This window comes from Colletotrichum paranaense (assembly GCF_030867605.1).
Source record: "Colletotrichum paranaense strain IMI 384185 chromosome Unknown Scaffold_11.1, whole genome shotgun sequence".
Classification (NCBI taxonomy): Eukaryota; Fungi; Ascomycota; class Sordariomycetes; order Glomerellales; family Glomerellaceae; genus Colletotrichum; species Colletotrichum paranaense.
In genome coordinates this window covers 205,883-227,955 of record NW_026848969.1, presented here as the reverse complement: position 1 = coordinate 227,955, position 22,073 = coordinate 205,883, and the positions used below count along the sequence as shown (strand labels likewise).

Sequence of the window (22,073 nt, the reverse complement as noted above, 5' to 3'; positions counted from 1 at the left end):
CCTTCTTTTTCTCTCCACTGGTGAATATCAGATCTGTTCCGTTCACCTCATTTCTCCTCTTCTGCATCTTTCCCCCTCAGAGTTCCCTGGCCTGACACTTCATCGTTTACAAGGCCCTCACTTTGGCCGGCATTAACCTTACATGAGATCCACTTGGACATCCCGACTGATGTGGTGAGGCCCTCTGCGAATGCTCCCGTCAAAAGTTCCCTCCCGACCATCTCCGGGACCCGTGCCGTGTCTGACTTAGTCCATCATCGTCTTTTTCTTCTCGCCGCATGAACGCACAGAGCAAGTCAGGACCCGTCAGAAATTGCTTCTAAATCCGACCGGACCTCTCTTTCATCTGCGCGTTCGTCTCAGGGCCCAGCCACGTTCTTCATCACGTCGTTGTTCATCTTCAAGTCATCAATTGCTCATCAACAACAAGACGGCACCAAGACTCATCTGGGCAGCAAAAACGCATACTCCGTACCCTATGTTCGGATTACTTTCCGCCTTGCATCCACATTTGATACATCGGAGTACCCAAGCTCAACGGCATCACCAAACCCATCTTGAGATTGATTGATCATCCTCCGGTAGCAAGAACGCTCGCAATATCCGTTACTCGGCACGACACGCCCACTGCCAAACGACTTCCGCACGAGGGTCAACTCAGCCGAGTCCAGCCCAAGTCAACTTGGCTTCCCTTGACCGCCCCCAAACCGCCGCTTGACAGGTCGCTTCTTGCCGAAGGTTGTCGACTGACCAGACCCGGGACGACCAGGAACGCCTCCGCCAAGAGACTCGAACCTCGCGGCACAGACCAGAGCGACACAGGGATTCTTCATCGGTCTCTCCTCAATCTTTCTGTCCCCATCGGAAGGCAACCAAGGCCTGGGCCTAGTCTATGTCACCCCAAGAGTCCCGTCCAGCATCTGGCATCCAGTTCTTCTAAGCACCCTGATAAGTGTAGGAAGTACCTGCTCTAGCAATCCACAGTCGACCAAGACAACAGAGCCGGACGCCCACTTACCATTTGGCCCTATCTTCCGAGCTACGCCCTTGCCCGCCCTTTTTGAAGTTTGAAGGCGAACGCCGTTGCATTCAGATCGAACTGTTCGTTCCTGGGTTAGAACGTCCGGCACCTAGACATGGGCTTGGGGTGTCTCTGTGTATCGTCATCGTCTCCAAATCGCGGTTGAAATCCCCGATAATCTGAGAGCCCCTCTCAAAGAGAAGGAAAAGGGGATTCATTGGTACGACACACCGTGCATCCTACTTGGGTATCCCACCTTAAGCTGCCACACCCCCCTTCCATCTTCCACTCCCACTCCCACTCCCACTTCCAATGCTCCTTCATTCTGCTGTGTCCGTCCAGACAGTCCTGTCAGAGAAGAAACAGGCAAGCATTGGCCAAGTGAACCAGCTCTTGGGACAGGGTTCATGGCGAGGCAGGTTGGGAAGACGGAGACGTGTTATTCCTCGGCACACCCCCCGCCATCTCCAAGCTTCTTTTTGGCTCAGTGCTCACAGCTTGGCTGACCGTTTTCTTTTCACAGTATTCCCAGTCCTAATCCCATACACCCAGTTCCAGTACTCGATGTTGGACGCCTCCTCCCCATCCCCAAACGTCTCCATCTTGTACACGCCCCTTCATGCGACCCCTGAGGTACGGTACCCTCTCCTACTCCACCCGTCTTTCCCTGATCCTGACAACAGCTTCCAGGGCCATTGAGACCTAGTTGGCCTGCCTGACTTTATATCAAGATCACTGCTTTACCTCCTAGTTGCATTTTCATCAACCATCTATCTACCACATCAGGTTCAACGGCATATCATCTCGGATACTCTCCCGAAGCCTTCTGCCCTCATTCCCATCTCTTACTCTTCGCAGCAAAGCCATCCTTACTCGACACTCGACTTTTGATTTCATAATCAGCAATTTCAAGATAAAGAAGGCTTAGGTTGCGTTTTGGTGGTTGTAGCAAACTCGGACAAGTATACGCGCAACGATTCGTGCGCCCGCTCCGCGCTACTCGTAGACCTCGAGTTGTCCATTTCTGCCACGGCGCTGTCGACGTACCACTGTGCTCCTCAACTGAGAGGGACGGGTGTAGCTTGCTTTGCCATAGGTAGGCCAGACCCTGTCTATATCGCCAACACATGCTGTATCTGTGTGGGTATGCTGAGAGAAAGGCCGTTGCCACTGACCACTTAGAAAGTAGAAAAGAGCCGCTTTCTTGGATACACTGGCACTACTATTGCTTCCTACCCTCCAACTCTCCTCTTGTTGCCTCTCCGCACAGGAACATTCCGATCAGTCTTCCCTGCTGCTGTCCTGTGTCCCACCTCGAGGGATCTGCGCCTGGTACTGTACGGAGTACACTACTTCGCGCTACCATCATCTGGCAGGGGTTCAGCAACCGTCAACTTCTTTGTCGCATTAAATCTCCTCCTTCCACCACTTGTACTTCTTCCATCACTTGTCGCTGTCACGTATCGTATCAGATAAGCCTCGCCCACCCGTATCCATCATCAACGGCTCCTCGCACTCGAATAATCAAATATCGTCTTTCTTACCGCGCCGCCCATTTCGGAGATACAAAAGTCTCTCGTCGCCACGGCAGACCAGCTTTCCGGGTATCAAACCTACCCTGCTACACTGATCCAACATCGAACGAACTGCCCCTATCTCCGACGTGTCAGGATATTTTGAACATAACAGACCAACTATTTCTTTTCTTACCAAGTAACAACGAACCACGGGACACCTCACAGCACATTACGTTGTCATCCGAATCATACCAATTGAACACGACGACAAATGTCGTACCAGTCTAGTTGGCACACGGGGCCGGCTCCCGACCCCCAAGAGTATGTCTAAGGCTCAACACCATGATGGATGGGAGAAGTTTGGGTAGAAGCTGACAAGTCTCAGCATAATGAGGGATAGGGACTCGTTGCGTCTGGTGATTGTTCAAGCGCCGCAACACGCCAAAATAGCAACTGGTAAAGAGAAAGGTTCGTCTGCGGCCGACAATGCTACTCGATGTGTACCTAATGTAACTTCACAGATCGTAAACCTATTGACCCTCCACCGATTCTCAAAATCGACCTCAGAAGTCACAATCAGAATTACGCAAACTTCATTCTGTCTAGTAAGCTGCGAAATCATCCTCCTGAGCCCTGTTTGCGACCTAAGCTTGTGGGACGCTAACCGTGCAATAGGCCCTAGCTTGTTCGTCCAAGTCTACCTCAAGCCCGGTGATAAGAAAACCAAAATGGATCCCGAAACCTGTGCAAAAGGCTTGGTGGGATCGACAGTATCCTCCCTGCAAAAGTACAAGAGTATCGATGGCCAGGACGAAGGCTACTTCGTTTTTCCCGACCTCTCTGTCAAGATGGAGGGCTTTTTCAAGCTGAGATTTGCGCTGTACAACATGAAGGGCGGCGAGGTGTATTTCATGACAGAGATGGAATCCCACGGCTTCCAAGTTCATACGGCGCGGTCCTACCCTGGAATGAGTTCCTCAACGGATTTGACCCGTCATCTCAGCGATCAAGGTTGTCGATTGCGGATTCGAAAAGATTCGCAAGTTGTCAAGAATCGCAAACGACAGTTCCAATACGGCATGGACTCTGAGCAAATGCGCAGCGTCCGGCAACGCCAGGGCATGGCTCAACTAGCCCAGCAAGCCCAGCGCTCGAAAGATCTCGCACAACAGCAAGGCTTCTCCCACCAAGGCTCCGCGACGGGAGTTCCAAGTCCGGCATCGTCTTCTCACGGAAGCGCACAAGCATCTGCCGGGACAATAATGCAACAGACGAGTCGGCACCAAGTCCAGGCGGTCAGCTACGCGCATCCACAGCCTTTGATGGCACATTCCATGCCAGGGATAATGGGCATGCAGTTGCCGCATTCGTCAGTGTATCCGCCACCAACGCCATCTTCTGGGCTGTCGGTTGCTTCGCTTCCCTCTACTTCACCTACGCAGAGCCCAGACTTGGTGACGCCTTCATACTATCGGCTCGACGCAGGCCTCTACGATTATACGGCAACTCAAAACAGCTTGGGGGACACTTTTTTCCCGCAGTCTCATCAGCCTTACAAGACTGAGCAATATTGGGAGAGAGACCCGGATAGTAGGATTAACAGTCATGGGCATGGTCACGGCCACAGCTAAGATACCAGAGCTATGGACAGGTGAAGAGCAAGAGCTCAACCGCTTTCAACATGAGACCTGAGCGGGAACATCAATATGGTGGTGATTTTGGTTTCTTATTTGGCTTGGTGCACATTGACGGGGGGTGTCTAGAGACGGTATTACTTCAAGCGACATTGCATAACACCAGGAACAGTTGTTGACAATGGGTCGATCCGGCGTTGGTGGTTTCGAAGGCTTCAACAGAAAATAAGATACCCTTGGGATTATTTCAACGGGCATTGGTTGGTAGCACAGTGGCGCAGCGGAAGCATAGAGTGGCATGAAATCTCAAGCAAGTCATCACTTTAGACTTTGTCCGTAGCAATAACAAATATTTCCTTCCATACCTTGCATGGCGTGCTGGCTAGTTCTCTCAAGTGCAGGAATATCAAAACTAGGCAACTAAACCATTGGCAGAGGCGTAAGGTAGCGAAGAACCCAGGGCCCTGGTTTCTCGACGGAGCGGCCCTCCGTCAGGAATCCTTGCGCCATTAGGCCGAATACCTACGGAGCGCGCTATTAGACTTTCCAAGTGTATTGGACCAGACCCTTGCCCGTCACAAATTTGCTTGCGATGCGCGATGAATAGACGTTGGTACCTAGCAGGCAGACAGGAAGAGACCGCGAACCCCGCACTGGTGCTACTTGAAACAAGACAAGTCAAGGTAAGGTACGATAGACAACAACATAAGTCAGGTAGTCAGGGGGTGTAAAGGAGGCAGGGCGATGTCAGGATAGGGCATGAAGAGAGTTGATTGGAGTTCAGGCCCTCAGCCTTTCAGCCTTTCAGGGACTAGAAAGGGAGGGAGGGGTTAGTGTTGCCAAGCTATCAAGCGCCAAGCATTCAAGGGAGGTGTCAAAATGTGTCAGGACTCTGGCGTATCCGGACCAAGGTAGGTATGTGCTCAACGTATGTGTGTACGGAGTACGGAGCATGTCTTGTTGTCGGAAGATGCCGTTTCGGATATCGGCGAGGGTGCATCGCGTCTGGTGTAAGTGGTGTGTGTGTGTTGGTGTGTCATGGTTTTGCTTCACTGGGGTGTAAGGTAACTTAGGTACTCACTGGCTGCTGCGGCGCAGGTACCGCAGTGCGTCCCCGTAAGGCTTGTCCGGCGGCATTTCGGAGGGCCGGGCGCCCGGCCGGGTGTTGGGGTTGTGGGGCCTTAGGGGGGGAAGGGGAGGGCCCCATCACGGTGTGCCTTACCTTACGCTTGGTGCCTACAGGTATGCTGGGGAATGTGGACATGTCAATGAGGGATGGATCCATTCGTATGAGCAGATTTCGACGGATTGATACTAGTCTGTGTGGGATTGGCTAAGTGAATGAAGGGTTGATGAGTGATATATCCCGCGGTTTGCTTCGTGGGGGCACGGTTTTGTCTTGGTTCTGTGGTTTTTGGGGCTGACGGATTGGGGGTTTCACGTAAGGTAAGGTACATGAGGCGCGGTGCTAGTAAGGTGGTAAGGTAGTAGATATCGGATGGGTGTTGAAAATTCTGTTCATGGGCCTTGAAATGCCTCAGACTCTGAACGACATTATTTCGTAACAGGGACATTGACATTCTACCTTAGGAGTATTGAGTAACGTAAAGAAAAGCATTGACGTTCGATTGAGTAACGTAACATTAAGCATGAGCATCGAGTGACGAATTGGCCCACGGAATCCGCGCAATTATTCCGTTCGTCTAAAGAACGCCATTGCCTCGGTCTCGGCTCAGCGACATGGCTCGGGCGGGTGAAAAGATTTTCAACCATGAACGTGATTGCTCACGTGTGACCGAGGTTCTTCCCTGAAGGTGGAGGATCAGTATGAGTTTATGTGAATCGAGTTTTCAGTAGAGCTCGGTCACAATTCACTGCTAGTTTGAAAGGAAAACCCATCGTGAGGTTCAAACAAGGTGAACACAAAGTTTGGAAGCATCTTTACCCGGCAGCATTCATGCGATGGGTTCATCTAAATCCAGCCCTATGAGGCTAAGGTACGACGCCAAAGTCAATTGCCGCCATGTGTACACAGTCCACGGTGAGCGCAACCAGACGATCGGTCCTACGAGTGTGATGGATGCCGCATCTTTTGGTCTTGAGCTATCTTTGAGTTCGAGCTCACTGCGGGTTAACCAGAGTCCTGGTGTTCATCGTGAGCCGTGTGGCAGTTTAACTTGGTTGTGGCGTTGGCGCGCACGTGTGCCATGTAAATGTCAGGCACATCACAGCGCCTTAGCCTGTGAGGCTAAGATGAGACGTGTTCGAGTGAGCCACGGGAATGATGATGCGGCAGGATCAGCGCGCCAACTCAAAAAAAAAATGACAAGTTACGGGCGTTTGAACCTTTCACTATGAATGGAGCATCGTGAGATGAAGTCAACTGGCGAGGTTCTGCGGTGATGCGGGCAGTTGACAGCTACTCCCTCCCCGCAGAATGGAGGGGCGGCGCGGGGCTGCGTCTGACAGGCCGCGGGGTCCCTGTGTGCGGGGAGCGAGAATCTGTAACACATGCTGCCCAAGTTCCCGGCACTTCGTCTCACTCTCACTCTCCACACCACCAACTCAACTTCAACCTCAACATGACGATTTCTATCTACCTACTGCGGTATCTCATCAATGTCTCATAGCAGGCCATTCCAAAGCTTCAGGTCAGGGGCATTCTTACTGCCACGATCCGACTTGGCGACAGCAACAAAACACCGCTGATTTCTGTCACTCGGCCGTCGTCCCATGATCCAAGCTGCAAACCCGGGCCGGAGGGCGCAGCCGCCTCATCCCGACAGGAGATCATGACGATCAATCACCACCTGGTCGACACATCACACTCGGGACCTTTATGCGGCTCTTTCGTGATCCGACGTACCGAATTTCCCCCCCCCCCCCTTCCCCGATTTCTTCACTGAGACTGTATCCGAACTCCGGGATGTGAGGCCTGCATCCATGCCCGCTCACAAACTTCACCCTACCCACCACCACCTCGTTCACCCGTGATCTGCAGCTAGGAAGTGTGGTGATCACGCAAATATCCTGACACCCTGCGCCTCACGTCTGGAAGTCTGCAACTTTTATAGGATTGGCTTTTCTATGGCATTGCATTCTGAGCAGGGCGTCTCGGAAAATCCGGTGCTTGGGAGGCCCTTGGTGCATGTGCGATTTGAGTACTATCCATGCCGTGTGCCAGGCGTCTCGACTACCCCTCACCGTTTATTCGTCTCATGTCCAGATGAACGCTCCATCATCGTATGGGATATCGACCGGCCATGACGTGCGTTTCGAGGTACTAGAATGCTGAGGGCCAAGATCCGGTCGATCATACATCAATGAACCGCTGCGTCATCTCTTCTGGAGTATTGACGCTTTGCTGCATAGGCTCTAGTGAAGAAGTTTACATCAACCTAGATCACTTGGAAGGACATGCATAGATGGAGGAAACTTCCAGTGTGAGAAGGCTGAGCTTGATTTCATCAACACATTCTAAATTTAGCTGCCCGAGACCGAAGAAGAAGGATGCCCAAAAAGTAGAGGACTTTGCCCGTGATCGCCACATCGTTGGCTCAATGAACGTTCTTAGAGGTCGCATCTAGTTGCACGGAGATGAGGGTAAGGTGAACAACCTGTTGGAGTTGCGAGTCGCACAGCGAGCATGGCAAACATCAGCCACCCGAGCTTGCTGGTTTCCGTCCGAATTTCAATCTCATGTACCCCCTGCCGCCCAGATTGTCACCTCGGATCTCGGGAGTACTACATGCATGGATTTCAAAGGAAGCATCCGGACGATCATACGCGCAGAGGCCTCTTGACATCAGTCTTCGCATAGATCGGGTAGGCACAATGAAAAGAACTGCCCAAAGAACAGAGACTTGACGATGTGTGACTATACTTTGCAATTACGGTATTGGCTGGGATTGCTGCACCGGACACTAATGTCACGAGGCCAGTCAGCCAGGGCTGCCAGTACGGCATGAACACGCTTCCGATTCAAGGTCGGGAGATATGAGAATGGAAACACTGTTCGACACACCTCAAACCATTTATGGAAGCTTGGGTGTTTTTAGGTTTGAGAACTTGCCAATTTCCAGCAGCTTGAGTTTGGAGGGTATATCCAGCACCCTTGTTTACGATTAGCACGGCTGATGTAACATTTAGCAGAGTTAACTTCACGTTGACTAGGTATTTCGCAGAAAGAGGAACTACGAATGATTGTGCGATGCCATCATATTCGGTATTGGTGATATCGCATTATGCGCACTCAATTTCTGCCGAGCCCTACTGATAGACAGGAACATGGCCAAGGCGTCTGGCCACTCTTTTGACGGCCTACCTTACCCAAAGAGCACTTTAGGTAGGTCAAAATACACATCTGCATCTATCAATTTTGCCTAAAGTCAAACATTCAGACATATCAGCGATGCCAAGAGGCCCTCAAAGATCATATTGTAGTCAATCAAATACTTTTCTCCATCACCTGGTTGAGGTGCATTGTGCACCTACCCCGATCAACCTCTAGATCTTAGGTGGCATTCAAAAAGCACAGGTAATGATTCATACAAGAAGCGCATGGACTTGGATGCAACAAGCCGGACGATCACACATGGCATGTTACGACGACACAGACCATTGCGGAAGAGTTTTGCCGGCCGGAATTGCAATAGAGAGTTCTCTCAAAGAGCCTCAAAAATAGCCGCGGGAAAGTTAATCCAGCAGTTCCGGATACTAGGTATTCCGAAATGTCCAATGTTGGCACAGCAACCATCGTGTTCGGGACTCCAGCCACATTCCATTTGGAGCGAGAATCTTTAGCCGTCATAGAGAGAAAAAGTTTGAGAAAATCGCATAGTGTGACACGCGAAAGGTCGGAATTTCAAGCGAGAGAACCCAGTGATGGACCGGACTTCCTCGGCCTTGAAACCCCACATCAACGGTGCCTGGGCTGAGCTACATTCGGAACTCTCCCACCGGAAGGAAGATTGCAGTCGGTTTAAGGTCTCAACAAGCATCCCATGCTAAAGAACTTCGGAAAAGATACAGGAACTCAGCGAAAAAGCGTTCGGGGTCCTCGCAACTCGTATAGACACTTTTTGGCCTCCGGTGGTTCGAAAACTTGTCTGCCGTCGGAGGTTTTCCAATTCGGCCATCCCGAGCGGACAGATGTCCGGATTGATAATCCGGCATTTGACGAATTCTCAATTAGGCTCAGAGATTTCCAAACTGGACATCTTGGGAGGAGATAATTGCCAAATTAAGTTGCTTGTCGGCAACTCGTCGAACGCCCGCCGCTCCCTGTTACTCAAGATGATTGAAGCCTATGTCCTGCCTTTGTGGATGTCGATCTTGGGGGCTACATGATTTTCATCCCATCTCCAAGCGTCTCGATACCAGATGGCACTTTTTAACCGCATCGCGGGCAGATGCGACAGTCTCAAGTTTTCCGCCGGCAGGGCTGGAGAAACTCAGCTTTGACGAACGGTGCGCTCGTTCGCTGCACCTCCCAGGAGCTGGTTATACTTGTTCTGATTCTCGCACGTTCGGGCCGTACGCCGTAACTCGACAACGGCGCCCTGCTTTACGGTTCGCCCACGCCCGCAACACAGACCTCGCATCTCCATCCGTAGATACGAAAATACTCCTTCAGCCTTTCAGAGACGTTCCGATCCCCTGGTCTGAGCTCAATTGACTTTGCTGGCACTCCCGAGCCAAGACCGAACTTCACTGAAGTATGCTCATGGCTAGCATGGCTGGCGGGTAGAACAATCTAACAGAATCTACGAGGCATTTGGTAGGCCTCGTTCGGGCTCGCCCGCCAAGCCCCTGGCGCCGTTCATCATCGGTCTCTCCATCGTACGAATATTTGCTTTTTTTCGTCTTTCTGGCCTTGAACCCCTGGCTACTCTATTGCGCGACGAGATCCTACATATTCTATGCTCGGCATCATCCAGATGATCGCCCTGATGCCATTGTCCGATGCAAGCCAGACATGGGTTCCTCGTCTGTCCAGCCAGCCTCCACAGTCATTTTCAAGCTGCATACACACTACCGCCGGGGCACCAGATGTATATGGTACATACGACTTGACCTAGACCAAAAGTCCTCACGGCAATGTGTAGGCACAAGGTGGCACCTCTTGCAACGGCAATGAACAGGCATCACAGCCGGAATGCTTTAGCGACATGCAGAGATAAGCATATGCAAGTTGGTAAGCTATCCATCAGCTAACCCCAGACGGTGCAGACGGGCGCCAGACTGCTGGCTCACTCCCCTAGTGATCCCGCAACGAGCGGGCTCGCCTCGCCTCCAGGCCGCACCGTACTAAGGATTTCACAACGCACCCTACGGCGGGAGTGGCTGGAGAACAGAAATTTCTTTTATGGTGGAGAGCTCGCTGAAGGCGGCATCTGCACGAGAACTGGGCAATGATCGGATCAGGTAGTAGGCGACCGTCAGACAGCAGGATGATCACCTATATTGGCGGAGGAGTGGCGGAAAGCTCCAGATTGGGGTTGTCCAGCCCCGATCCTGGCCTCCCTCGTTCCATATGAGGACAATGCCCAACTGCCCTTACCCTTCATACGGCTATATTCACCGCAACTATACCGTCCTCCATCATCGTTATTCCCGACGCCTTGCTTCTCTTTCCCGTCTCGCATCAGCGGTCGCTCAGACACCTCAAGACTGATGTGCCATTCATACTATGTAACCCCTCACCTCCCCTATCCCCCGCTCGCCCACTTTCCCATTTACCCCAACTGGCAGTTAGACTGGTGATGGATGCCGCCGCCGGATCGTCATGGGTGTGTGCGGATCGAGACGACTGGGGTGCCTGGGGAAGTTGGTAGGGCCTTGCCGGGACTGCGATTCCGAGGCTTGAAACATTACGCTAGAAGCAGGGCCGATTCCCAACGGGCCTTACGGCGCGACGGCAAACTCTGCCCTTGGCTCCATAGTGGTCCTTTCGAAAAGACAGGCCGCTTCTCTCAAATGGTCATTGACATGTATGTAATAGATGGTAGGGGCAAGACGTTACTTGGCACAGTCCAAACATCAGCAGATGGTGACATGAAGCTTTCAGGGGAACAACCCCAGAGCCGTGGGAAAAGACCTGCTCATTTCGGTGGCATTCATGGCGCCGATCCAGTTGCGAGCATGCATCGCACGGGACATCTGTCAACCCTCATCTGCCTACCTAGCTAGTTCGACCCAGACTCTGAGGCCTTGACCACCGAAAGGCCGGGTTCTTTTGACATTTGCGTCTCATTTCTTTCGACACCCCCCGCTCTCCTCCCCCGCGCGCGGGCGGTTTGCCTGCCGCAGGCCCCAACCACCTTGGTGTTGACGCCCATCTCGCCAATGTCGGGGTCTGGACCCGATGCCGCGAAAGACTTTCCGCGATTATGCGTTACACTGTGAACATGAGAGTCGGTGGCCTCGGCCGGGACACGATACTTCCTGTCCCTGGTCTGTCGCTTAGATGCACCTTTGCCGCGCATAGCATTTGACGCTTACCCTGCACGCCGGTTAATCACTTCCGCTAGGTGATACGAAAGGACGTGTTCACTGTGGCCAAGGGTTCACCTTGTGCAATAGCCCCGGTCGGTTATGGTGTTGACCTCATCTGACACCCATAGTTCAAGTCTGATATTTATATCAAATTAGCCACTAGCTATGGATAGACCTGGCTTCTAGACTTTCTTGCCGTGTTAGTGGCCCAAGCCCGAGGTATGGGCTCCGGCCCGCCGATGGTCAAAGCCAACCTTTCGGCCTGCAATGCTAGCTTGACGGTTGGTTGACAGGAAACCGTTATGAGAACTGCACGTGCAATGGGACGCCAAGGTCGCTCTTTTTGGGAGGCTCAGCCTCTGCAGTAGGGATCGTCTTCCCGTCGTCCGGATTGCCCAGCCGTGGCGTTGGGAATCAACAGACACAGAGGTTGTCAAACCGGACCTTTTGATTGCAAGAGAGTCTTTCGAGGTGATTCGCATGGACAAGGATACGTTCGGCACTGTGCCGAAGGCTCACAAGGATGAAGTTGATGTTTGGAATACATACGCCGTGAAATATGGTGGCAAAAGTGTTGGCAGCAATGATCATTGCCCAGGCAATCCTGGCATATTGGTTTCGAAGGAGTACGCATCAACTTGTGAATAGCTTCACGTTCCCCTTGCTGCCGAGGCGATCTCACAAAGTTCCACGACAAGTACCTTTAGAATGAGAACATGTCAAACTCAATTAGGTCAGACCATGGCTTTTACGTATAGTCACAATAGTCATAAGGTAATAAGACTGGTTATAGATGCTGGTTTTGTTGCCCATTCGAATAGCTAGTAGTCGTTTCAGGACTGCTAATACATGTAACTATGAAGATTACCTCCCAAAGTGAAATAAATCCCGAGCATGCAACGCCCCTGTGACCGTTATAGGTACTCAAAGCAAATAATAATTTGGGCTTTCAAGTATGAGCAGAGACGCTCTGGGGGTTGTGGAAAATATCCTTGGGATCCCAGTGTGTCTTGATATCTTCCAGAGCAGCAAGACTCGACCCCCAATATGACTTCTGAGCATCCCTAAGATCCGTGTCCACAAACCCTGGGTAGGTACCAGTGGCCTCAGGAAGGGCGTTCATCAGCTTCCTGTGAAAATCTTCAAGAATGGTGCGGGTCGTCTTCGAAGCATCCGGGGCGTATGATTGATAGAACATGACCTTGTCTCTGTGAGCATAGGATGTACTGCCAACGGGAACCTCTGCAACAGCACCACCAGCAGCCTGGAACTTGATAGACCAGTTGTCTTCCATGAGCTCAGCTGGCAGACTGTCAAGAATACGGGCGATCTCTATCCTGGAAAGGACGTCACTGCTGCTCAAGCCCAAACTCTTCGAGTAAAGCTTGTTCGGGATGGAAGCCGTATGGAGAGCTTCTTCGGCAGCGAGGTGAGCAAGAGAACTCTCCCAGGTCTCTTGACGAGTTGTGATAGGGACATCAGCAATTTGAATGCGGCTGAGAATACCACTCTGCTCAAGCTCTGCCTCTGAGCCGACCCAGGTAGAAGAAATGCGAGCACCCGACGGACTGAAGATCATTTCTGTACTGAAGCGGTTGTCGAGGGCAGGGTCCGTGGCAACAGATTGCCAGGTATGCAGGACATTGGCAGCCTCCGCTGGGTGGCTATACGAATGACTTTGGCTAAGGTGAATAACATTTGATGGCGCCGGATGAGTACTCATGACGAATTCGGTGACGATACCAAATCCTGCACCAGCTCCTTTCACAGCCTGGAGAAATATATCAGTAATTGGAGCATGTAGCATCAATTTTGGGAGGAACTTACGAAGAACAAGTCCGAGTTCTCCTCGGAGCTCGCGCGTACAACTGTCGAGTTTGCCGTGACAACCTCGACTTCAACTACATGATCCAGGGTTGTACCCCACATACGGGTCATTGGACCAATCCCGCCCTGAACACAATTTGTCAATGTTCGTCTGGGAGAGCTTGATCTGCTTGAATTACTTACAACGGTAGCGTGGCCTCCGATGCCGACGCCGGGGCACATTCCATGAGGAATCGCTCGCTGGGAAGTGCCCAGGTGCTTATCGATTTGACCTAGTCTCGTACCGCCACCAACTATGATGTTGTTTGAGCTGGAATCTTGCGTATATTGGAAGTGTTCCATATCTACTGATACGGCACCGTCTTCGCCTCCAAGGCCTTGCAACGCAGTTAGCAATCGGTGTACTTTGTTTTCTCAGCGCGCAGCAATAGACAAGGCATGGGAATAGCGAACCATAGTTGCTGCCATTGAAGTTAGTAACAGAATCCTTGATCTCTGTGTTAATGGTCAAACTCACCCCCAACCGTGACTTCCTGCCGTCGCCTGGACTTTAACTCCATGTTTCGCTGCGCATCTTACAACGTTGGCAACCTCTTGGGCGTCTTTGGGTCTGACGATCGCCGCGGGTGTGACTGTGCGACCGAGATTGAAAGGGGCCATCCACGTAGCTTCTCCCGCATTCTTTTGGCTAGGAAACTGGACGCAATCTGACCTTCCTGCACAGACGTCGTTCAGGCACGACTCGATCGAAGGGGTGGGCTTGTGGACAGGCCCAGGAGCAAAGTAGGTCTGCGCCGTCAGGCCTGCCAGTACTGTAGCAGCACCAATGAACCAAGAGTTCCACTGAACTCCTTTGGTAACCTTGGCTAACCTAGAGGGTTGAGTTTCATATGAAGTGGACATGATGAGATGTGCTAGAAAAAGCTCTGACTTTTGCAGTAGGTTAAAGATATGTGAAGTGGTTCTGGTGAGACCGTTGAATTGGGACGACGATGGCTGCTTCTTATAAGTCCAGGACAAGTAAAATACCCGATAGCATAGGATAGTTTCTTGACCGCTCCCTGAACTACTCACCTACTAGAAGGCATGTGATTGTGGTGATGGACAACTCCTTCGGACGGTGGACGTTTGCCGGACCCGGCCCCGCATCGCCGATCGGTCTCAGCCCGGGTGTTCAGAATCCGTGGATCGGCGAACTGTGATAACGCAGCTGGCTTCCCCTTGGCCGAATAAAACTATTGCCGCGCGTAACGCGGTACCCAATTGCAGGGATTTCATGCAACGAGCCTGGAACTGGGCATATGTTTCGGGATGAGCCCCATCAGGAACGCTCAACTTATAACCCTTTACGGGTTGGTGATGTCTTGGATCGTTCAGCTCCGCCAGCCTATTGAGACATCAGCCCCAATGCATTCTCCATATGCTAGCGCATCTGTTCTCATAACTTTGTTGAAAGCAGGATATCACGCATAGATGCTGTCGATCGAACCGTGTCCTTGGCCTCTTAGATCTCTAGGTGCTTGTTCCGAGTTAGGCGTGTCTCGCTCCTGGGTCTCTTGTCTTACACTCTCAAACCCTCCGAATACCCGTCAGTCGGCCGCTATCCAACACATAATACATCGCGATTCCCTCAACAAATTCCGAGACACAATGCACAAATAAGTACGTCATGTCCTAAATAGAAGACGCCATTCTAACCAGGTGAGGCTCCCACATGCCGCGACAGAGCGCCTTCATGACATCAACTTCAGTAGCTATTCACATGAAATAGACAGCTGGAGATTAGAATGGCAGAACAGTCAGTCAACACTAACACAAGGGCGTTCGCGCTTCACTGAGACGTGGGTGCCTGACTTGGCTTTTCGCCCTTGTGCCTTGGAAAACCCATTTTTGGCCGACCTTTGTATTGTCTCAAGCCTGAGAATGGTACATTTTACTCCTGTGGATATTATGTTGCATATCAACTACGCCAATGCAAGTTCTGCCGACCATTCATCCCACTGTAAGTACCTCATATGTGGCCTCAAGACGGGTCAACGAAGCGCGATGCTGGGTTTTGATGATTTCAGCTTCCTGTATGCCAGTAGTGGCTTGTTCGAAGTAGCTAATATCAGAGGCATTGTGAGAATACATGTGTACTTCATAATGCTTGAGGAGATCATTGAAGACTTCAACATTTGAGTAGGTGGGTTCAACAGCACCATCTGGATATCTTAGTGCGGACTAATTTGGGTACATCACGGTCCATCGCGGATGAACTTGCCAGGCTCTAGATCTCCACCGCTGCTCAATTTCTCGCTAGCCATCTCTCTCTCTCTCTACCCCCTGCCAACCTCCACCGCTTCCCGCCAGTATCCCAACAAGATAGCTTTCATGATGGCCTGTCCTATCATAGCACCTTGACCCCAAACAAACGCTACCAGTCTAAAGAAGCTGTGGTCCAATGCAATCTTACTTCATCTTGGTTGCCTTCAAGGGATCCAGCGAGCTGGTGAAGTCGGCGGCCTTGGTGGCCATATCAGTGGGGAAGCTCAAATGCTCGTGAATCCACTTCCACTGCCCCTCTGTGTTCTTCCGCGCGATTCCCGTCCTTCTAAAAGCTGTGTCAAATGACACACCGCCAGCTGTTCCCCAGGTATGCTGTATCATGGTGGAGTAGGCATACTCTTTGGACAGAGCCGTGATTTCAATGTCCTTGAACTCCATGTTGCCGTCATTCCAATACGGAAAGATGGAGTCAAAGTGCTCTTTGAAGCTGCCACGGATGGTGTTGCCGAACATGTCGTAGCTGAGCATGTCATCAAAATCATAGAATCGCCGAGCGCCCACCATTCCATTGTGGTAGTCTTCGCGCGACTCCTTGTTCCAGTAGTGCAACCAGCCACGGTAAAGCTGGTCCATAACTTCTTGCTCTTCTATCGCTAATTCTTCTTTGTGATACTTTAGTGTAAAGGTCAGCCTAGGCCTTGTCTATAGAATTGCAATGATATGGTATCACTAACTTTGCTGGCTGGCATGTGGAGAAAGTCAATCTGCTTCCGAACGTCGGCATAATTGCTCTTTTACCAGTCAGATTCATCTGCTCGCATGAAAATTGTTGATACTGACAGCATCTTCGACAAAGCCCTTATCGTTCATGTTGAGTGTGCTTATAGAGTAATCAAGATATTGTGTCTATCCTGTGGACGGTTCAGCAATCAGTGGGAAAGGAAGTTACGGCAGAGAGCAGTATCTCCATATTTAGACTTCGCTATGAGCCTGAAAATCGCCGCAGTTGGCTATGCGGCCCGCGCAGTCGCGGACAAATTCTAGCCATGAATTAGTCCGTCCGAACAATCATTCGCAAGTTTCGCAACCCCTTGCGAACTTGGAAAATGCCAGAGCCAATTACACAATGATGGTCGAGAGAGCAGAGGTAAATGAACCAAATAGGCCCGCCAACCCAGAAAAACCTGCGGAAATTTGCCCGCACCTACGTGAGCTCGTGGGGCGATGAGCTCTCACATTCGGCGCCATGCTTCAACTGCATCATAAAGGTGCATGCGGTTCCTCCTCATATCTCTATTTTCAGTCAATTGCATGATTATTGGTCTCATTAGCTAGACTTCCTACCCTATCGAGTTCCGGCTTAAGTTTGTTTATAATTTCTTCCCAGCAAGATGGGCTCTCTGTCCTCTCCCGAATACGATGCTATCATCGTTGGTGGTGGCTTCGCCGGATGTTACACCCTTGACCAACTCCGAAAGGCTGGATTCAAGACCCTTGTGATCGACGACGCAGCCGATCTTGGCGGTGTCTGGTACTGGAACTGCTACGCTGGAGCACGTGTCGATACACCCGTGCCTCTCTATGAGTTCTCTGAAGAAGAGATCTGGAGGCCATGGACCTGGTCCGAGAAGTATCCCGGAAGAGAAGAGATCCGAAACTACTTCCAGCATGTCGAGTCCAAGCTACACCTCAAGAAGGACGTTATGTTCAACACCCGCGTTGTCAGTGCTGACTTCGACAAAATCGGTTCCCACTGGACCATCACCACTGGCGACAAGTCCATCTTGACCGCCCGATACTTCATTCTCTGTACTGGCTTCGCTGCGAAACCAAACATCCCAGACTTCAAGGGCCTTGATTCCTTTACTGGCGTCTCATGTCACACCTCGAAGTGGCCTCAAGAGGGTATTGACTTCAAGGGAAAGCGAGTTGGTGTTGTCGGTAACGGCTCAAGCGGTCTTCAAGTCATACAGGAGATTGCCCCCGAAGTTGAACACCTGACAGTATTCCAACGCAGCCCAACCTACGCCCTCCCCATGCGACAAGTTCCCCTTTCTATTGAGGACCAGAAAAAGGAGACATACAAGGAGCTTTACGAGCTTCGTAAGAACACTTTTGCTGGCCTGGACTTCGAATTCAATCCTCAGGCTTGTGCCGAGACAACCGCAAAGGAGCGCCAGGCATTTTTTGAGGAGATTTGGGCAAAGGGCGGACTATCTTTCTGGTTGGGGACATATCAAGATGTCATCCGGAACAGAGAAGCCAACCAACACGCATACGAATTCTGGCGCAGCAAGGTCCTGGAGCGCGTCCATAAGCCCGCGATGCAGGAGCTTCTTGCCCCGGAGAAGCCGCCATACTACTTCGGAACCAAGCGAGCTACTCTCGAGCAGAGATACTACGAGGTCTACAACCGTGACAACGTGGCTCTGATTGACACCAAGGCCAATGCCATCGCGGAGGTTGTCCCCGACGGTGTCTTCACCGCCGATGGCGAGCTGCACAAGTTTGACGTTCTCATTCTTGCTACTGGCTTTGACTCAGTGACGGGAGGTATCTTGGCGATCGATATTAAAGGCGAGAATGGGCAGTCATTGAAAGAGAAGTGGGCGAAGGGCACAACGACGCACCTTGGAATAATGACTGCTGGGTTCCCCAATGCACTGTTCGTCTACGGGCCTCAAGGTCCGACATCGTTCTGCAACGGACCTACGTGTGCTGAGCTCCAGGGCGGTTGGATCCGCGACACACTTGTTCACTTGCGAAAGAACGGCAAACGCTACATTAACCCTCGTCCGGATGTTGAGCAAGAGTGGCGAGAACTTGTCAACCGTATTGGAGACGAGACTCTGCTGCCCCAGACAAAGTCTGAGTACATGGGGACCAATATTCCAGGGAAGCCTAAAGGTAAGAAGTCATCCTACCGCCCCTCTTTGCTCGATACTCAAGGAAAATCGCTGACTTCATAGCAGAGATGCTCAACTTCCTTGGCGGCGTCGTCGAGTACACTCGACGCATCAATGACTCGCTCAACACGGGCCTCCAGGATTTCACCGTCCAGTAAGAAGGGATGGAAAGTGTTTATTAGGGGAAACTGTGCGGGGTTTTGCTTGCTCGTGAGTCGAACATAGAAATATACCATCTGTTTTTTCCTGTTGCGGAAGTTCGGCGCCGACCCGGCGTTGTTCCCGGTTTCACGGCGCGGCAGCGTGCATATTGTATTTCTCGGCGGTGCCACATCGGGTTCGCGGCCAAGAGGAAACCCCGATGCGGTGTGCGGTCTCCTCCATGCGAGCATCCATCAGCCACTTGCAGGCTACGGACCGTTCCGTAGTGTCTTCCAGCCCTGGTCCGGCAGCCGTCGAGCAAGGATGGGCACATCCGTTACGGGGGAGAGGCGGATTCAAACGTGACGTTGTGCAACGGAACAAATCATGCGATAACGTCGCTATCTTACCAAGCGACAGCTATATGCCAAGAAACTGAGTAATGGAGTGGAGTCATGATGTTACAGATGTGATGGCGGCTTTATGGGCGTCAGTCAAGAGGGGGCTTCTGCGGTAGCACCTTGCGGACATAAAGACGTTCAGTTCCAGCGTTGGACCTGGCGTCGATTGAGTCGTGGACTTAACCAAGACCGGCAGCTCAGTCCATATTATTACAATGGCTTTGAGCTCCTTTTTATTGTTGAGAACTCAGCCGCTGGCTCACATTGCTTTAGTGGCACTCAGTTCTTGCCTGCTCTTTTATCTAGCTCGAGGCATTTATCAAGCGTATTTCTCGCGGTTGAGTCACATTCCAGGCCCCAAGTTATGGACCATATTCCCATTCATTCCCAAATTCAAGATACTGTTCGGCACCATCGACCAAGATATCCGCGAGTTTCACAGGAAATACGGCAATGTTGTACGTTATTCGCCAGATGCGGTGACATTTACGACAAGCCAGGCCTGGAAGACTATCTACGGCCATGGGCACGGGCAGTTTCCAAAGTACAGTGCCTCCAAGCAACTCGACCCTGACTCCAACATCCTCGACGCCGATGATGTCAACCATGCTCGGATTCGCCGAGGAGTAGCCCACGCTTTTTCGCCACGGTCTCTGGCTGACCAAGAGCCGATCATTCACGACTATGTCGATAAGCTCGTACGAAGGTTATCAGATGTGGCTGAGTCCCGAATGCCGACAGAGATGGGGAGATGGTTCCATATCGCTTCCTTCGACATTATCGGCGACTTGACGTTCGGAGAGTCTTTGGGTGGTCTCGACAATAACGAGTTCCATCATGTGGTAAGCTCTGTCCTCATGTTTATCGAGCGAGCTAGAAAGCTCTTCGAACTAAACACACTACTTGGCCCGCTATCGTGGATCGTCTTGCCGATTTTAGCGCGGGATGTTCAGAAGGGTTTTATGGACCAGTTTGACTACACCAGAAAAGCCGTAAACAAGCGATTGGGGAATGACTCTGAAATCATCCGCAAAGACTTTATGCAAGGTTTGCTCCGTGGGAGAGACGAGAAGAGTATTAATTCCATCGAAGAGATTGTCACAAACTCGAATACCCTCTTCGTCGCCGGTAGTGATACCACGGCCACTTTGATGACGGCTTGCACTTTCTACCTCTTATCGACGCCTCATGCACACAGAAGAGCAGTTGAAGAAGTCAGAGCTGCGTTTAAGTCACCCGGCGAAATCAACTTTACGGATGCTACGGCACGTCTGCCTTACCTCCTCGCTGTGCTCAACGAGACCTTCAGACTCTATCCACCCGTGCCGACTTCGCTTGAGAGAATTGTTCCAGACACAAAAAAACCAGCGTACATTGAAGGAATGTTTCTCCCTCCAGGGGTAAGTGCTTCACAGTCTTTGTCCCTCTCCTCGTCCAAGCTTGAAAATTTGCTAACAGAGACGTGTTAAAGACTCGTGTTGGGGTTCATCACTCCGCTGCCGGTCTATCAACTTCCAACTTCGCTGAGCCAGAGAGCTTTGCTCCTGAACGATGACTTCCCAGTGTTGCTCAAGACCCTAAGTCTCCATTTTATGCGGACAAGCGGGACGCTATCCAGCCATTCTCGTATGGCCCTCGCAATTGCATCGGGAAGCACTTGGCATACAATGAGATGCGCGTCATCATTTCGCGACTGCTATGGGAATTCGATATGAAGCTCGACTCGTCTTCGACCAATTGGACACAACCATATTCTAAGCACAAAGCCTGGTCCATCTGGAAGAAACCACCTCTGTTGGTGCACATCAAGAGACGTCCTTTGGCAATCTAGAACCTGACCGAAAGTGGGAATAAACAATCTTTCAACGCAGGCCACGAGGATCCTTGCATTTACAACAGTCTTAGCCGATTGGTATTTAAATGAAAAGCATGATGGGCTTCAATGCCACTACCTGCCAGAACAAATTTACCTTATGGACCCAGGCCTCCCATAATCTTCAAAATCTTGCTTATCGGGCTCTTGAGCTTGTCTGCCTTCTTCCAGTATCCTGCAGCCGCCAAACCGGTGACTACCAAAAAGTCCATGTCCAGCGTTTGAGGGGGAACGAATAGTTCAAAGACCGGATTTGGGTCGCCCCCTCGACCTTCGGGCTTTCCTGACCATCTTGCTAAAATTCGATTCCCATCGGTCTTCAGGTAAAGCGTGTTCGTCGACATGGTATTTTTGGACATAACCCATCGGTAGTTGCAGCCGTTGAAGTTGATTTCGTGTCCATGGCTGTAGTCCGTAAGCCCCAGACTGAGTTCTGATCTGCGTAGGGTGATTTGTGTTCTTGAGGACATGGTGTGGTATTTGATGATACCAACGGCATTGCCTGCGGGGACCTGTGCTCTGGGGTCGGCGGAGACAATCGCAAGTACGCCGCTTTCAATGTTCTCGTTGACAGTCCACACTGGAAACTGTCGTCCGCTCTGATCAACGCGGTATATGGTTCTTTGGGTTCCGCCGTAAACATCTCTGAGTTGGAGAGTTTCGCATACTGGGATGTTGATCTTCGAGTCTTTAATATAGTCGTCGGTGATTTCATACCAGCCCATACTGAAAATGGATCGCAGTGCGTGAGAAATTTGGATTTGTATTGCTCAAATCTTTGTGCGTTAGATAGAGGTCAAGCGATATGTTATAGCACAAAATGAAAGCGGAGACTGATAGCTCTGTGGATGGCTTTGCAGCTATTTAAAGTCCGAGAATTGAGCAGGAGGACCCTCTTAGCATTGCCAGAAGACAAGACAGACCACATGATGTGTAAATGCACTTCGCCGCAAACCTATGCAGAAGAATGATATCATTGGATCTTTTC

At 51.2% G+C, this 22,073-nt stretch overlaps 7 protein-coding genes across 7 annotated transcripts; 4 read left to right on the top strand and 3 right to left on the bottom strand.

Moving 5' to 3' along the window:
• Positions 1-2,809: 2,809 nt before the first annotated feature.
• CPAR01_12400 (uncharacterized protein) lies at positions 2,810-4,169 on the top strand (the record flags this gene model as incomplete). Its single annotated transcript, XM_060496656.1, has 4 exons — positions 2,810-2,859; positions 2,924-3,006; positions 3,060-3,143; positions 3,214-4,169. The coding sequence occupies 4 exons, from the start codon at positions 2,810-2,812 to the stop codon at positions 4,167-4,169; spliced, it is 1,173 nt and encodes a 390-aa protein (XP_060344189.1).
• An 8,449-nt stretch (positions 4,170-12,618) lies between these two features.
• On the bottom strand, positions 12,619-14,399 carry CPAR01_12399 (uncharacterized protein; the record flags this gene model as incomplete). The annotated part of the gene is made up of 5 exons (XM_060496655.1): positions 12,619-13,440; positions 13,497-13,622; positions 13,680-13,873; positions 13,950-13,957; positions 14,014-14,399. The coding sequence occupies 5 exons, from the start codon at positions 14,397-14,399 to the stop codon at positions 12,619-12,621; spliced, it is 1,536 nt and encodes a 511-aa protein (XP_060344188.1).
• Positions 14,400-15,947: 1,548 nt separating this feature from the next.
• On the bottom strand, positions 15,948-16,634 carry CPAR01_12398 (uncharacterized protein; the record flags this gene model as incomplete). Its single annotated transcript, XM_060496654.1, has 3 exons — positions 15,948-16,436; positions 16,499-16,555; positions 16,605-16,634. 3 exons carry the CDS (start codon positions 16,632-16,634, stop codon positions 15,948-15,950), a joined length of 576 nt encoding a protein of 191 aa, XP_060344187.1.
• Positions 16,635-17,155: 521 nt separating this feature from the next.
• On the top strand, positions 17,156-18,828 carry CPAR01_12397 (uncharacterized protein; the record flags this gene model as incomplete). The annotated part of the gene is made up of 2 exons (XM_060496653.1): positions 17,156-18,671; positions 18,737-18,828. The coding sequence occupies 2 exons, from the start codon at positions 17,156-17,158 to the stop codon at positions 18,826-18,828; spliced, it is 1,608 nt and encodes a 535-aa protein (XP_060344186.1).
• A 599-nt stretch (positions 18,829-19,427) lies between these two features.
• On the top strand, positions 19,428-20,767 carry CPAR01_12396 (benzoate 4-monooxygenase cytochrome P450; the record flags this gene model as incomplete). The annotated part of the gene is made up of 2 exons (XM_060496652.1): positions 19,428-20,612; positions 20,684-20,767. 2 exons carry the CDS (start codon positions 19,428-19,430, stop codon positions 20,765-20,767), a joined length of 1,269 nt encoding a protein of 422 aa, XP_060344185.1.
• Positions 20,768-20,804: 37 nt separating this feature from the next.
• Positions 20,805-20,927, top strand: CPAR01_12395 (uncharacterized protein; the record flags this gene model as incomplete). Its single annotated transcript, XM_060496651.1, has 1 exon — positions 20,805-20,927. One exon carries the CDS (start codon positions 20,805-20,807, stop codon positions 20,925-20,927), a length of 123 nt encoding a protein of 40 aa, XP_060344184.1.
• Positions 20,928-21,183: 256 nt separating this feature from the next.
• On the bottom strand, positions 21,184-21,810 carry CPAR01_12394 (uncharacterized protein; the record flags this gene model as incomplete). The annotated part of the gene is made up of 1 exon (XM_060496650.1): positions 21,184-21,810. One exon carries the CDS (start codon positions 21,808-21,810, stop codon positions 21,184-21,186), a length of 627 nt encoding a protein of 208 aa, XP_060344183.1.
• Between the last annotated feature and the right edge of the window lie 263 nt (positions 21,811-22,073).